This window comes from Protopterus annectens, chromosome 6.part0 (assembly GCF_019279795.1).
Source record: "Protopterus annectens isolate FY-2018-M chromosome 6.part0, PAN1.0, whole genome shotgun sequence".
Classification (NCBI taxonomy): Eukaryota; Metazoa; Chordata; order Ceratodontiformes; family Protopteridae; genus Protopterus; species Protopterus annectens.
This window is the reverse complement of record NC_056737.1, coordinates 168,790,555-168,808,097: the sequence shown is the minus strand read 5'-3', so window position 1 is coordinate 168,808,097 and position 17,543 is coordinate 168,790,555. Positions and strand designations below refer to the sequence as shown.

The 17,543-nt window shown below is 36.8% G+C and overlaps 1 protein-coding gene across 1 annotated transcript in view; it reads left to right on the top strand.

Moving 5' to 3' along the window:
- The window catches only part of LOC122803785 (extracellular calcium-sensing receptor-like), a 192,241-nt gene that overhangs the window by 58,431 nt on the left and 116,267 nt on the right, over window positions 1-17,543 (top strand). Inside the window, exon 3 of the mRNA XM_044073473.1 lies at window positions 2,813-3,040. Within this exon, the coding sequence (XP_043929408.1) occupies window positions 2,813-3,040 (228 nt within the window). The remainder of the gene's footprint in view (window positions 1-2,812; window positions 3,041-17,543) is intronic.

Below are 17,543 nucleotides of genomic sequence, written 5' to 3'. Positions count from 1 at the left end.
CCTGTGGCTAGTTTACCTAGACCTACACATACCTTGGTATCCACTGGGATGGGTTCCCCTCGGCTAGTGTGGTGTGACAGGTGTGGCCTGCACAGCTCATCGATTTGCTGTAGGAGGTCTCTCTCCACTCTATAGCGCTCCACTATCTCCAGCTTATGTAGCCCCTGGTAGGTTACCCTGGGTTAGTACACTCTTCTCTGTCTCCTCACTGTGTGTTGTTGGGCAGCATTGACATCCTCACCACCCTCAGCCTCTTGCACATTGTGTTCTATGTTGCCTGCTGCAGCCCTTCTCATTTTGTTGGTTTGTTATTAAAATGTCCCTGCTTGTATACACTGGTGGTGCAGAGTGTGGAAAAACGAGGGGGGTTCGCTTGGTTTATAGTGGTATTGTGGGCTGGGCTGGTCTGCTGCCTGTGTAATAAGCTGATTCTGATGCATTTCACCTGGCAGCTCAGCTAGATCTCCTTGATTACCTTCCTACTGCTGTTTTCCCTTCCCATTGCCTCCCTGTTTAAGCCTGTGTGTGCACCACACAGACAGAGTGCTCATATGTGTACAGAGCTGCTATTTCCTGGTTTAACTTCCTATTTCTTCCTGTGAAACCCAGTGCATGGCGCACACACCTGCTTACACTTTGTAAGGAGTGCTAGGCAGTTTGGACACACCTCTAGCTTAGCTGTGCTAAGCTAGAAGCAGTCCCGAGGCACAGGACTCCATTCCACTTACAGTATGCCTGACACTCCCCCCATGATGTCATCTATATCCTAGTCTTACACCCAGCTATTTCTACTCTTACACTTTTGGGACCTGCCTCACACCCTAGGAATATATGGGATTCACTAACCTTTCCCATATTTGCATAGGATTGCCAACTAATGCATAGTTACATGTCCCACACTTAGCCTCCCCCTTAGCAACCATTACTCACTGGCCAGGTTGTCTTCTGCCTGCCATTGACTTGCATGACAGAATATTAATTTTAGTTAGAATGCTTATTTTAGGTTTATTTTATGATTTCCCCCCAATCCCGTTTGTGCGCTGCTGCCCTATGCTTAAACAGGCAAGATCGGCGAAAAAAAAAAAGTTGTTTATTTTATTTTTTAAACAGTTTGCAAAGCCAATGGCCTTCTACTTGGCCATTGGCATGCTTCCTCAATGATATGCAGCCTTTATTTGCAGCTGTCATAGCTCCATTTTGTAGATTGCAGAAATGTACTCATTTCTACACACTGCAGTCATCCTGCACGGGCAGCTGCCAGCTTCCTGGATCGCATATTACCCTCATTTGCATGCTTTTCACCTGTAAATGAGGGTAATTTGCATACAGGAGCTCAGTCCATGCTGGATTAGTCTAAGAGCTCATGTGCACGTCCCGGGAGCTCGTTCCTGGATCGCATGTTGACCATATTGCCGAAAATAGCTCTTAGACTAATCCTGCACGTTCTACAGGGCTTTGTAAATCTGGGGGGGATTCCAGCGTGTAGCTCGCAAGACATTTGCCTGCGAGCTACATCGCCGAAACCAAACGGCTGCATCAGCACTTTGCCGTAGTGCAAAGTGGCTGAAAAGCATAGCCGCTGCAACTATAATCTATGGACGGGCAGCTGCAGCCATACGGGCTGTGTAACGCATTCCTTCTTCTCGTGCAAGGAATGCATTTATTTAATTAATTATTTATTTATTTTGTTGTCAGACTGACTCCTACCTCCTTAAGCACAACCCTCTTGATGTCTTCCTCCTGTGTTTCCCTTGTGTTCAGTCTCTCCGTTTTCCATCTTCTACTGTCTTCTCCTTTCACACCTTTTAATGAACCAAGCAGGTACACACATAAGGACACCCCTATAAGCAAGATAAAAAAATCCTTTATATTTCCAAAAAACATTCCAAATTGCTGCAGCCAGTGCTGCTTGCCTTAACTCTGTCACTAGATCTAGTTGTCTTTTGTATAGCCTCACTCTTCCACATCTAGTGAAAAAGTTTGAATGAAATGAGCTTTCACATTTTAAAGTATTAATTCCCACATGCCAAATCCATTATTTTTTCTATTTTAAGCAAAGTTCACATTTCCTTGCAGAGACTTTCACATTACCGTATTCATTGGAAATAAGCTGTGTTTACTGTATATGCATACAGGTGCTCTTCACAGATGACTTCTGCACACCTGCAAACCTCAGGACTGTAAATACTACTCATATATTTAGTAATGAGGATACATACATGTATTTACATGTATTTACATTTGCTGTATTGCAAGTGATATATAAGAATATAAATACTTGTGATTTGATTGACTGGACTGCAGTTACAGAAAGTAAAGAATATAAGTAGTTACATACTACTATTATTGCTCACAGGAAACTAAGGTAAATGGACATAAGAGTATACAATAGCTCTGAATTTAAGGGCTATTAAGAACTGAGGTTTTAGTGATTATTTAAAAAAAATAGCTAACTTGGTTTCTGTTGCTTTATGAGCAAATTAATAATCAGGCAACAAGGTTAATTAAGTAGAAAAAAAGAGTTCTAGTTTTTGTCACCTGAAGAAACATTTGAGTTTGGGATTTTTATTTTATTTTATTTTTTTTGAGAAAAGAGACCCTTCTTTTTAATTTTCTTTGCTATTGTTGTATTACTTTATATATTTATATCACTGATACCTTTGTTTTCATGAAAACCTCTTGATCTCTGTTAAAGTAGATAGGTCTAGCTCAGAATTAGTTTATGACAGCAATGTTTTACTGTATAGGAATGCTATCCAAAGGTAAAAAGACGGTAGTGGATTAACATATTTTGATGTTTCCCTTTTGTTAGCTTTTCCACTATCTTAAGAATGTCTATTTTGTGAACAAAAATGCAGAGAAAGTATACTTTGATGTGGATGGCAACCCTCCAGCAATATATGGCATTCTAAATTGGCAGCCATCTTCAAGTGAGTCTTTTCGATACTTACAGGTTGGTCATTTCAAATCCTTTGCAGAAAACGACCCAGAACTGATAATTGATGTGGATTCTATTTTATGGAATAAAGGCTATAAACAGGTGAGACTGAGCAGCTGACATTTCTGAACTTACATTAATCCCTTTTTTACTCTCTGTTCTTAAAGCCGTTTAAGATTTTAAATTACAGCATAGATTCCCTTTGATTTATTTGCAAAGTACAAGCATCGAACAAAAACATTGACATCTTTTTCAGACATAATCCAGTTTTAGGATGTCAAAAGAAGAAATTCTATATGAAGAAAAAAAAAAACAACTAATGTTAAAACTAATCTACTCTGACATGCATGTGCCACTTATTGCAATCAATGACAATGAAAAGCCTAACAACCTGGACATTCTGTGTAGTACTATGACTGCCATTAGGCTGCTATCCACTGGTGTGAGGGTATTAGTGACAAGTAAGACTGATAGAAGAGCAAGTGAAATAATTTGGTCAAATTACACTTATTTTATCCATCTAATTAACAAGTTAACAGCACAAAACATTAATCAAACTAATCAAACATGTACATTATAAAGTAAAAAAAAATCACATTTGTAGACGATTAATCACTTATTTAATATCCTTTAAATGGACATTACTAAGTGTCGCATGTCTCGTGCATTCAAATGAGACACTGAGGTTGGGTATGCATTCAAGCCATTTACTATACATGCAGACATCAGGAGCTGTGACTTGCACATATACTTCATACTTCATATGCTTACTGATTGACCTGTTACTTCCAACACACACATATGCATTTCCATTCAAGCTTACATTCACAATGACTGACAACACAAAATGGCACTGATCTCGCTTGTGCTTAGCAACTTATATGCACATGCTGTCTAGCTAAAGTGTCTAAGTTCAATATACACACTGCCTACATCCGTCCTCTTTAATTTTTGTTCGACATTGCAAAATACAAGAACAAAAGCAAATTTAAGAGCTAGACATTATTTCAACATTTTAACTGCGGTGGTGGTGCTGCGGTAGCGTTGTCACCTCACAGTAAGACGTTGTCCTGTTCGATTCTCAGCTAAAGCATCTTCTGTGTGGAGACATGCATGAATGGGCATACCTTCGTTGAAGGCTGTGCGTCAGAGATGACAACTCGGCACGTAAAAATCTACTGCCAATAATTAGCAGACCGGAGTTCCGCTGTGGCGACCCCTAACCGGGAAAAGCCGAAAGACACAACAACAACAACAACAAAACAGCTAATTTCAAGCCTAAGTCGCTGTGTATTTAAGACTGGGTTTGCAAATTCTACTCAATCTAGTTGCATAGAAATTCTGACTGGGCATAGCAACAGGGGCAGTCTCTGGGGGGGGGGGGTCAATCAGTACTGTAACATCCGGCTTTACATCAGACTTGTTTGAAGGAAGCACACTGTCCTTTTGAATTTGAAAAGTTGATGATTCACTCTGGAAATTAGAGCCACTGGCACAGGCAATCCACTGTGACATCGGTTCTGAGACAGATAACACATATCTATGATTCCTTCTGTAATCCATTCTTTCTGATTGTATGATGTAGGATTTCAATTCCTCACAAATGTTCTTCACAATTTATACATAATTATAACCTTTGGATGTCTGCATTCTCACAACTTCTCCTTGTAACAATGGTCGAAGGGATTTATTGGTGTTATCATAGTACAACTTTTGTGAATGCCATTTTCTCAAAAGTTGAGCCTGGACCATTATTCTTTGCATTTGATACTAACAATTGTTTATTGATTGGAAGAGTTGTTTGTGTTTGTCCGGACATCAGTTTTTGAGCAGGTGAACCAAGCGAGTTGTCTCAAGGAATGTTTCAGAGATTGAGTAAGTTAAGGAAAACATCAGTACCATCTCTTTTGGATTTCTCCAACAAATACTTTGCACTACGAATTGCACATTCAGCTAAACCATTGCCTTGTTGATATTCAGAACTACTGTTAATATGAACAAAGTCCCAAGACTCGGCAAATGTCTTGAAGTGCTGACTAGTAAACAATGCACCATTGTCAGACATGGCTTTGTGTGGACTACCATGGACAGAAAACCGTCTCTTCGATTTTGTAATGACTGTGCTGAATGTCAAGTTAAGAAGTAGGTCAATTTCAAACCAATTTGAGTAAGAGTCTATTAACACCAAGTAATGTTGACCATTCCATTTGAAAATATCTACAGCAACTGTCGACCAAGGTAATTCAGGAATTTGGTATAGCTGAAGCAGTTCTTTTTGTTGATGTAGTTTGGTGCTGTTACAGATTGAACATGCTAGAGTTTCCTTCTCTATATCTTTAGTCATGGAAGACCAAAATACAATGCATCTTGCCCTTCTTTTGGTTGAATCAGTACCTGGGAGACCACAATGCAACATTCTGATATATTCTTGCTGTAATGCTTTAGGAATTACCACTTTTGGACCATTCATGATGATTCCATCTTCATCTCAGTAAGGAAAATACTGCTGAATGTCAAGTGGTAAACTGGTTTGTCATGTTGGCTATTCTTCACTGATAAGGTTTTTCAGCTTCTGGACAATTGGTCTGAAGCTTTCTGATTTCTTAGTTCATCAAGCTGTTATGACGAAAAGGTTTTGACTTCCATGACTTCAAAGTCTGCTGTTTAATTTTCATGCTGCTCTGTCATTTGTCTGGGTGTGCATCACAAAGCATCAGCAAGGTGCAAGTATTTGCCCTTTTTTGTAAACAATATTGAAAGTGTAATTTTGAATTTTAACATCATGTGTTGCAATCCAGCTGGAGCCGTATGTACTGGCTTTTTAGTGGTTGGTGATCAGTCTCTATTTGGATAGGTCTGGCATAAATATAATCATTGAACTTCGAACATGCGAACAGTACTGCCAAAAGTTCTTTTCCTATTTGTGCATAATGCATCTCTGTTTGAGTTAAAGTTCTTGATGCATAAGCAATGGGTATGCCTTCTTGAAGACATGCTGCACCAAGGCCGTATCTTGCATCACAAGAAAGCTACAGGTTTGTGAACATCATAATATCTCAATGTGGGTGGGCTGGCAATTTTCTTCTTCAGAATATCAAATGCTCTTTGGTGTTGCTCCAACTAGGACCAGTTTACATTTTCGCATGTTAACTCACATAATGGTGCTGAAAGCTCACTCAAGTTTGGGACTGACTTTCCTAAATAGTTGACCATAACTAGAAAAATGTTGAAAAGATATGACATTCTTTAGAACTGACATTTCAACAACTGCTGTTTGCTTAGACAGATCTGGTTGTAAGCCAGAACTTGTAAACAAATGTCTCCCCTAATTAACTTCTTTCAGTTTGAATTTACATTTCTGAGGATTCCATTTGAGATTTACTTCATGTGCATGGTCTAGAACTTTCCTGAGACTTCTGTCATGTTCATCTTCACCAATGCCTCCAACAGTAATGTCGTCTACTATAGTAGCACATGGATAACCACAAAAAAATTTCTTCCATGGCATGTTGAAAGACTTCACTGGCAGAATTAATTCCAAACAGCATTCTTAGAAATCTGCATCTACCAAATGGTATACTGAACGTGGTTAACAATGAAGAATTGCAATCCAGTGAAATTTGCCAAAAAGAGCAATTTGCATCCAAGGCTGAAAAAAAACAGTGTAATTTGGCATGAGAGTGGGTACCTCTTCTACTGTACCCATTTGATGATGAGGACATTTAAGTGCTTTGTTTAAGTCCCTTGGATCAATGCATATTCAAATATCATCTGAGCTTTTCATATGAGCTATGGTCATGGAAGATACCCATTCAGTCTGTTCTTCTACTGGAGTCAGGACGTCTAAATTCACCATTTTGTCTAATTCTACTTTTACTTTACTATGCATTGCTACTGGAATCTTCCATGCTGGTCTGACAACTGGACTTACTTCATGGTTTAACATCATGGAATATGTGACTGGAAGTTTACCAATCTTGTCTTTGAAAATATCAGCATATTCAGTAAAAATATTCTGTGTAAAACTATCTTTGCTATTCAGACTTATATGGTGGACCTCTTAATCAGTCCCATGCTTAGACTATCTTTCAGGCCTAACACGACTGCATGTGTCTTTTGCCTACGTAAAACTGCAAGTCATAGCTGTTTCAAGCAGAATGGCATGGAATAACTACTGTGACATCAGTTTGAATCTCTTCACCACCATAAGCAACTAATTTTGCACACTGCTGAATCAAGTTTCTCACCAGCTTTTATTTTAGCAAACATTTGTGCTGATATAACATTGCACATGGATCCAATATCTACTTTAAGCTCTACAGGTTTCCCATTAATTTGTACAGTACAAAATATTTCACTCTTTGCTGCCAACTGATAGCCTACTTTATTAACTGTTTCACTGATCACAGAGACATCATTAACATAGAAAGTTTGCTCACAGCTCTCTGAGTTTGCTGCAGTCTCTATCTGATCTACTTGCTTCTTTGGTTATTCTTTTTTAATATAAGTTTGTGATATTTTAGACTTGCAAAGCCTTTTGAAATTATTCCACTTTTTACATTTGTGATATTGCTGACCAAAAGCTAAATACTTTTCCCATTTAGGTACATGACTGTCTCCACAATTGTGACAGTTAACAATGAGATTGAGTGTGGCACAGCCTCTCGGTTTATATACTTTTTCATCTTAACTTTCTAGTGCACATTATCAACATTCGCACTAGCAGGTACTGCAGACATGCTTTTCTCATTAGTAAGCATATTTGTATGCTTTTCTGTAATCTCATGTATTTGACAAATCTCAATGGATGTACCCAATGTTAATTCACTATCTCAAAGCAAAATTTTTCTCAAGTGCACAACATCTTCTCCAAAAATGCTTTACTCTAACACTGCAAATACCCTAAACATTCTGGACACTCCAAACACTTTAAAAGGTCTTAGTCACTGAAAAAAAGTCAAACATTGCAAAAAATTCAGACAAAATAGCCTTTTTGAATATTTTAAACAATTCAGAGATTATTTCAAACACTTTAAATATTATGCCACTATCATGGACATTTCAAACATCTCAGACATTATTTTGAACATTTTGAATGCTATGCCACATGTTTGGAGATTGAAAATCATTTGAAACAAATTTAAGCATCTTCAAATAACCGCTGACCTGTTTGCCAGTTGACTTCAGGATATTACTCCACTTCTAACTGAGTGCCTCATGGTTTGCGAGCTGCTTCAGCTTCGGATCCCATTCTGACACTATGTCTTATGTATTCAAATGAGACACTGAGGCTGGGTATGCATTCAAGCCATTTACTATACATGCAGACATCAGGAGCTGTGACGTGTACATATACTTTATTCTTCATATGCTTACTGACTGACTTGTTACTTCTAACACACACACACATATGCAGCTCCATTCAAGCTTACATTCACAATGACTGACTACACAAAATGGCACTGATCTCGCAAGTGCTTAGTAACTTATATGCACATGCTGTCTAGCTAAAGTGGCTTACTAGGTTCAATATACACACCGATCTACACTAAGCACATGCATTTAATCTAAGTATTAATCTTTTAGTTAACTTGTTTTTCACACAGCCTCAGTTATCCAAGTAAGGCTTACTTTTATTTCCCCTATATTTCCCCTGACCATATTCTGCTGCTAACTCAGACTACATAGTTATTTTTATCACTGGTGTCTCCCTGTTTTATAAACCCATCTTTTATACAACTCTTAGATGTCCCAATAATAACCATTTGAAATGTCAGGAAACTGAATGGCTGAAAGAAAGGACTTTTATATACTAAGTCCGAGATTGCCATTTCTCAAAATATTCCCTTTTCTCTGAGGCTATCTTGGAGTTACTACATATAACTTTGTAGGAGGCAGGGGGCTTGCACCCCTGTAATAAAGAAGTTTAAAGGAGAAAAGTGATATTCAAGATTTGCTCTCCTTGATTTTGGGTCTTTTTTCAGCATGTTAGCACTCTGCATTTTCAGTGCTGACATTTCAGTATATAGCCATCTCAGACTTTATTTTCTTTGTAATATGGAATTCTTACTAAGACTATATTCTTTTGTTTCAAAATGCAGGGATGCATATTACTGACATATAACTACTTATATTCAGTTTTACTGTCTTATGGACCATTTTTGTTTGATTATGTGTTAATATATGCATGCATGTACCTGTGAGTTTATGTACATGTGTACATATATCCATATCTATATCTAATCTATACACACACACATATATATATATATATATATATATATATATATATATATATATATATATATATGTGTGTGTGTGTGTGTGTGTGTGTGTGTGTGTGCACATATATACATTCCTTTACATCAGCAATGAACTTTGATGGACACTACAGACATCAAATAAGTTCATTGGGATGTATATCATTCAAAAAAAATTGAAGTAAATTGATTTCAATTTATTTATTTTATTTATTTATTTGACATTTGTTAACCAGGTTGGTCCAACTGAGCCAGAATCCTATTTTCAGTGTAGACCTGAGGAGAAAAGCTCCATGGTAAATTACATACATAAATTCATAGTAAAATAGGAACATATATACTGAATTATACATAGTAGTTATAGTGAAACAGCACAAATACGGAAATACAAACAAGAAAGGATTGAGAACAAAATATACAGTTTCAAAATTTTCACTTGAAAGAAAGAATGTAAACAAGCACTTTGCAATCACCCAAAATAACTGAAAAAACATTGGCTGCCCCCAAACCCCCAGAAATTAAATATACTAACTCCATGGTCACTCAACCCAGAGAGAAAGAAGATAACTTATAATAATATATAACAGTATATTATAGTCAAACTGCTGTAGTTTGAGTATAATATAATGTGCCCATTCACACTAGTTATGAAAATTCCTAAAACCAAAGGTATGATATAAATGCATGCCATGATACATTCTATGGCTCGCACAAAAACACACATACAAACACATATCTATATCTATATCTATATATATATCTATATATATATCTATATATCTATCTATATCTATCTTAATCTATATCTATCTATCTATATATATATATATATATATATATATGTATGTGTGTGTGTATTTCTCTCTCTCTCTCTCTCTCTCTCTCTCTATATATATATATATATATATGTATATCATTTTTTTTAATTATTAAATATGCACGTAGCCTTAGAATTTATAATAACTTTACAATACTAGAAAATCTTATGTCACTGCTAGATTTAAACATTAAAAAATATTTATCGCTATTTCCTTCTCATGCAATAAATAGGTAATCAGTAAAACACAAATACATAAAATGTCTTTCCAATATTTACAATATCTTAGTACTGTATAGATTTTCAAATGTAGGTGCTTTGGATTTCCCTCTCTCTCCCCCCCTTAGCTGACCTGGTGTGACTCAGTGCATAAAAACATCTGACAAAAAATTTTGAAAAAAAGGAAGGATCTCTAACAGGGTACTTATTTACCAGAGTCTCTTTGCTGAAGCCAGCTGTAATGCATGACTACACATGATGTTGACAGAGGTCTACATATGCAGTCTAGCAGCAAGAAAGTTCTGCGTCTTGGTGTATCTATACATGTCCCTTTATACTAGCATATCCACTGGTACTAAAGCATACAAGGAAGATGTCTGAGCTTTGTAGGCTGGCTCGACAGACAGGAAAACTTAGCAGGGTTTTATTCTGAATTCTGGTTGGGAGCAGAGCTGAATTCAATGCATCCAAGTTGGAAACTGCTGGTGGAAAGTTTATTATGTCTTTATCTGATTGGCCTGATGGATGAACTATGTAAACATCTTTCATCCTGCTGGTATAAAAGAATTACATTTTGTGAGATTGTGCTCATTTATTCAGAGCGTCCCTGTTCCTGGCTTGGACACCTGTGACTACACGACCTTTGACTACATCTAAAACCATCTGTGGACCTACAAATTTGATATAAGTATTTTTTATGAACTTGCTCGAACTATCTCACTGCTATTTAACAGTAACAGTTCTGTGCTGAATTTATCACTTTGGTTCAGTTTATCACTATTTTTAGATGCATTTATTGATTTGGCTCAATTTATCACTGTTTTCAGCTTGCACTTATTATAGAAATATCATCTGTTTCTCACTGTACTGCTCTTAGATCATTTTAACAGTATTCTCATATCTACTAACCTCCTCTAATACCGCAAAAGTGGTTCTGAGTTTGCCAAAATACTTCTAAGTTTTGCAAATTTCCTCTTTGTTTGTAGAAGTTTTCCTATGTTTGTATACATTTTTCTGTATTTGGTTTGTGAAGTTATTTCCAAAGATTCCTGATACTACAGGAGTTCTTTCTTTTGTTGTAAACCATTTGTTACTGCACTTGTACTGAAAAACAGTTTATTTTACCCGGCCCCATTATCTCTACATTTATCCTCCCTAAACCACACTCCCCATCCGCACAATCACTCACAGGGCCCATCTCCTTAAAGTGATATAACCCACTACCATTGTGTTACACACAAACCTCAGTTAGAACTTACCCTCTATACTAACCTATACTACTACCTCATTATGCTACCGACATCTAGCTCACCCATCCCTAAGGTCCTTCTCTTATTTCTACTCTTACCTTTCCTTTCCATACCTTACCTACTTACATTCTATGAATACCTTAACTGCCTAGGATTGTATTACTCCATAAGGCAAACCTCTACACCGATACTTGAAGTCCCTCTTAGCAATCCATATACACCCATCACCACAAACTACCTACCAGCTAAGTATCATAGATTGACTCACATTAAATTCTATAGTCCATGAACTAGGAAATTCCATAATCTAACATGTAGACTCTTAAAACTTACAATGAGAGTACAATTTCACCCCTTAATAGATGGTGATATCCACCCAAACCCTGGACCAACCTCTATCACAACTTCATTGCCCCACACCCCAATTCCTGCTAACATGCAATTGCTAGCAAGACCCTCTAACTCACTCTTGATAGCTCATCTCAATATACATAGCATAAATAATAAAGTTACCCACCTACATGCACTCATGGATGTATATTCATTTGGCATCCTATGTCTTACTGAAACATGGCTCAAAAATGCAACACAAGATAATGAGATTATTCCACCCGGTTACAATATCTTGAGGCTAGACCGTAAAGCGAAGAAGGGTGGTGGAGTAGCTATTCTATATAAATCTGGCCTACAGGTGACCCCTATAGATTCTCAACCTCCACTAATAAATAAGGCTGAAATCCTTATTTCCAAATTACAACTTAAGTAAATTCATCTACATCATATGTGTTTATCTTCCCCCAGGTAATAACTCTAGCACCCTAGAGGATATCCTTAGTTGGCTATCTAACACCTACCCACAAGAAACCATAGTGCTTGGTGACTTTAATATCAACTGGAAGAGCTGTTCCTCAGAACAGCCACCTACTCATATTATCCTATATTGTTTTACCCAAACCATTACATCCCCTACAAGGACCAATAAACTTAATGGCAAGGAAGGCACCTTAGACTGGATTCTCATAACAGCCACCACCAAACTTACAAAGTAGGAACCCTCTCCGAAGACATAAGCGACAATTCACTGACCTTCATAATCAGATATAAGAGTGACATTCCAAACCCAATGACCTACAGGACAATAAGGACTAAAAAGAATTTTAACCCCAACAGCTTTCAAAAAGAAAAAAGAAACTACCTCTAGAGGAAGCAGTAAAATACTTTAATTCAAAATTCTTAGCTATTTTAGACTACCATGCCCCAACATGTGCAATTAGAGCCAGGACTAAACCAGCCCCATGGCTCTCAAAAACTACCAAACAAAAAATCCTCCTTAGAAACAAACTGTGGGCAAACTGGCGTTCTACTAAAATCCATGTAGATCAATTAAAGTTTAGACAGCTTAGAAATTAAGCAAAAAATCCATATTGTTAGACAAAAGGAATTTTTACTTTGAGCTACAACAAACCCACCAAAATAAACCACAAAAATTCTGGTTAGGCATTAATAAACTTTTACATCTAGGTCATTCAGTCACACCCATCCCTTTAGGCTCTGATCACGACAATCCCAATCAAATAGCCAATACCTTTAACACTTTTTCACAGAGACCATTCAGTCTCTTTCTAATCAGCTAACCCCCATCATCAATGCATCATCATCAACCTCCTCCATTACTAATGCACCCCCATCATTTCACTTTCAACCTGTCCATACATCCCTTGTCTGCACCCTTTTACATAAGTTTAAACCTACCCCCCTCTCTGCAGACCTATTACACACAGAATACCTGCAAAAAGCTGCAAAAGCCATAGCCTTCCCAATTTCCATCCTGATTAATAGAACTATTACTGAAGGATCTATCCCATTACTCTGGAAAATATCACACATTATCCCCTTGCATAAGGATGGTAACTCCAATGAATTATCAAATTATAGACCTATAGCCATATTATCCCCACTGGCAATGATCAGGGATAAATGCATTCATAAGCAGCTGTTAAACCACCTAATAAAAAACAACTTACTAGCCAACTGCCAACATGATTTTAGACCATTTCATAGCACCACCTCTGCTCTTTTATCTTTCACAGACTATATTAATAAGAATCACGACAACGACACTTTATCCTCAGCCCTCTTTATTGATCTTTCGAAAGCCTTCGATATGGTTAACCACCGCTTACTCATTAATATTCTCACAATATGGTTAACCACCACTTACTCATTAATATTCTGACGATATGGTTAACCACCACTTACTCATTAATATTCTCACGATATGGTTAACCACCACTTACTCATTAATATTCTGATGATATGGTTAACCACCACTTACTCATTAATATTCTCACGATATGGTTAACCACCACTTACTCATTAATATTCTCACGATATGGTTAACCACCACTTACTCATTAATATTCTCACGATATGGTTAACCACCACTTACTCATTAATATTCTCACGATATGGTTAACCACCCCTTACTCATTTGTATTCTCAAATACCTGTCTCTAGACACACTGGCTATTCAATGGTTCCAATCATACCTAGACAACAGGCAGCAGGCTGTTCTATGGGAGAACAACTTATCCTCCCACCTCCCAATTGCCCTTGGTGTCCCTCAAGGCTCCATATTAGGCCCCCTCCTATTCTCTATTTTTATAAATGACCTATACTCTGTTATACCTCAAGCTACTTATATCCAATATGCAGATGATTTTACATTAGTATGCTCTGCCACCTCACCATCTGTCCTACAGTCCATAACCCAAAATGTGTTTAACACAGTCAAGAAATGGCTTCTACATTGATGCCTCATTCTGAAACCCAAAAAAAAAAAAACTGTTACTATTTACTCCCACCTATAGGGCCTCCCCACTTAATTTTACTGTCACATCTAGCAATGGCACTATTATATCTCCTGATTGTACTACTAAACTTCTTGGAGTTCTAATTGACAACAACCTTACCTTTGATTCCCATATTAATAGTACTATAAAAACAGTCAACAACAAAATTAGGATCCCTATACAGGATTAAATCCTTTTTGACTTCACTAGCCAGGACCACCATTGCCTGTACCCACTTAATCTCTACTCTTTTCTATGCCTCACCTGTATATACAAAACTATGTAAAAACAGCATCAACAGGCTAGCAATCTCCTACAATAATGTTGCCAGATTTGCAACAGGGTCTGCCTTCAGAGCCCATCACTGTGATAATCTTAAACAGCTAGGATGTCTAGAACTGACAAATACAGTACTATTCATCCAGTTAACAGTTGCCCACAAGATTCTGTACCAACCTATTAACACACATATACTTACTAACCTAATCACCCCTTATAACAACCTCAAGACCCTACTCTCATCAAATAAACTACTTGTACAAATAGGAAAAGCTAACAACTTGGCTGGTGACACCTTGTTCACCAATACAGTGGGGAAAACCTGGAACTCCCTCCCAAAAGACCTAACCACCATTACTTCTACAACATTATTTAAAAACAAATTGAAGCCATACCTTAAATCACAGTGGCTATGCCCTTGTTCTAACCTTAACTACCTCTATTTTCTCAAAGTATTTATCTCTATACCTGTATAAACTAGTTACTTTTCTGTTAACTACTAAGAGTGTATATAGCTACCTACTTTTCTGTTAACTGCGAAGAAAGTATACTCTTATATTAAATTTTTATTAGTGAAATATTTGAATGGCTAACCATAGCTGAAATGTACCATGATTCTGTTTACAGAAATGCTACAAAATGTAATGAATGGGATGTGTATCTGTAAATTTAGCTGTATTTGTAAATATCTCATATTATAAATGATACTGCGTTTTTTGTTTGTTGGAGCTTTTCTCCCCGGGCCTCCACTGAAAATGGACATATATCCAATTGGACTAGCCCGGTCAACAAATGTAAAATAAAACAAAATAGTTTTTTCAAAATGGTCCAAACATATATTGGCATAACTGTGGCCAACATACCTCTCAGCTGTACAGATTTTCACAGAATGCCCAGATTTTTCATATTTTTGGTCCATTTTTCATTAAATTGTGGTGTTCTGGCAAATTAGTTGCAAATCATTAAATATTGAAGTTAGAAAATAATAATGACATTTGAGTTTCAAACTTCATACTATTCAGTATATTCATGTGATTTCAAAGCCTATTATATCTACTTTCTAAGTTTGTGAAAACAATATTTAAAAATTGTCCCTACTTTTGGGCCTTTGACACACTTTTATTATGGCTTTGTCTAGATTTCTTGGTCTGAGAGGTTGAGAAGTACAGTGGCCATTGTCACCTCCATTATCATGTCACATACCTTGCAATATAACTTTTGACAATATAGAGAAGCATCATTTAACATTGCATCTAGCATTTGGTGTACATTCTTGAAATAAAAGCCAACTAGCCACTTTCACTTTCCCTTCATGTGGTATGGCAATTTACAGTGTCTTTGCATCTGTTCTACAAACTATTATAGCATTCACACCAGTGTCAGAGCCTAAATTCTGTTTCTTACTTTCTCAATGAAATCTTTAGTCTCTCACATAAGACAAGAGTTTCATTGTGCTTTTTAGCTGATGCTAAGTATATGGTCAGAGGTTCTGCAGCCCATCCTCTGTGGGCAACAGCTGTCCATAGTAATGGATGTACTAACTTTTAATGTATTTTTTGCTTACTAAAAAGTCATCACTATCACTAGATTCTAAACATTAAAATAAACACATAATTCTTCTAAAATGTAATTACTACACTATAGCTCATATGGAATGAATTCCTGTGTACATCTTATTTTCATATGTATTAATCTTTCTGTATGATGTCATATCTGATATATTTAACATTATTTGAACACAGGAAGCATAGTGCCCTCTCTTATATGCCTCAACTATTATAATATCAATATTAGTCTTAAGTAACAAAATGCACAGTTTTCATGAACTTACTAAAATCGGCATTGGTATCAACTGCCCTTTTCCTATTTTTCTTGGGGTAAGAGTGTCACCTCAGCAGTGAAAATTACCTAGAAACAGTGTTTATACTGCCAGGTGTCTCATTTTTCATAAAATCTCTCAAATGCTGTTTCTGCATGATAGCTAGGCTATTTTTAATATATCTATTCTGTAATATAATAAAATATTCATTATGATTCAAGGAGAAGATTTTTAGATTTAAGACTCAAACAAACAGTTGTAATTTATATATTATTTTGACCTTATCACTTTTATTAGCCAAGATAAAAGCATGCATTTTTGCAACAATGATGTCTCATATATAGTTAGTGAATATTTTCAGATATTTACAAATAAACAATCTTCCAGTTTGTCTTGTTCTGATGTTGGCATATGTTCCAGTATTTGCACTTGTAATGGCTATAATACTAGATTTGAATGTCTTTCAAATACTCACCCTGGAGTTTGAGTTATGACGCTGTTGCATTTGAAATACCTTCGGATTTATTTTTTGACTTTTAAGCTGAGTCAATTGCTTCATCAGTCCTTGGCTCACTGCTTCAGTTAAAAGGGTAGTATTTTAATTGCAGCTATTATTATTTTTATTTTATTCCTTACATGGTAAGATGATTAACAAATTGCCTTAAAGACAGCACCCACACAGTGCGTAAACAGGTGTCTCACCAGAGAGTATGAAGGTGGCCAGTGATATCCCACAGGACTCGATGCTGACACCCCTTTTGTTTAGTATTTACTTTTCTATCTCAAGACCATAAACTAAAACTTCTTGCTAACCAAGATTGTGGCTGACTGTAACCTGGGAGTCATTGTCATGTCACTCTTTGATGCCCAGGACCTTCACCATGAACTTACACTCATGAATACTTGGTGTACTAAAACGGTCTCAAATGAAATCCTAAAAAGTGTGATACTTTCACTTTAGGTAAATAGCCCCTGCCCTAGCTTACAGCATAGAAAACACCCCACTGCAGTGGCAGCACAATGGTGCCACAGGTAGTATTGTTTCTTCACAGCAAGAGGTTCACTGGTTTGATTCTTGCATGGGGTGTCTTATGTATGAAGTCTATATG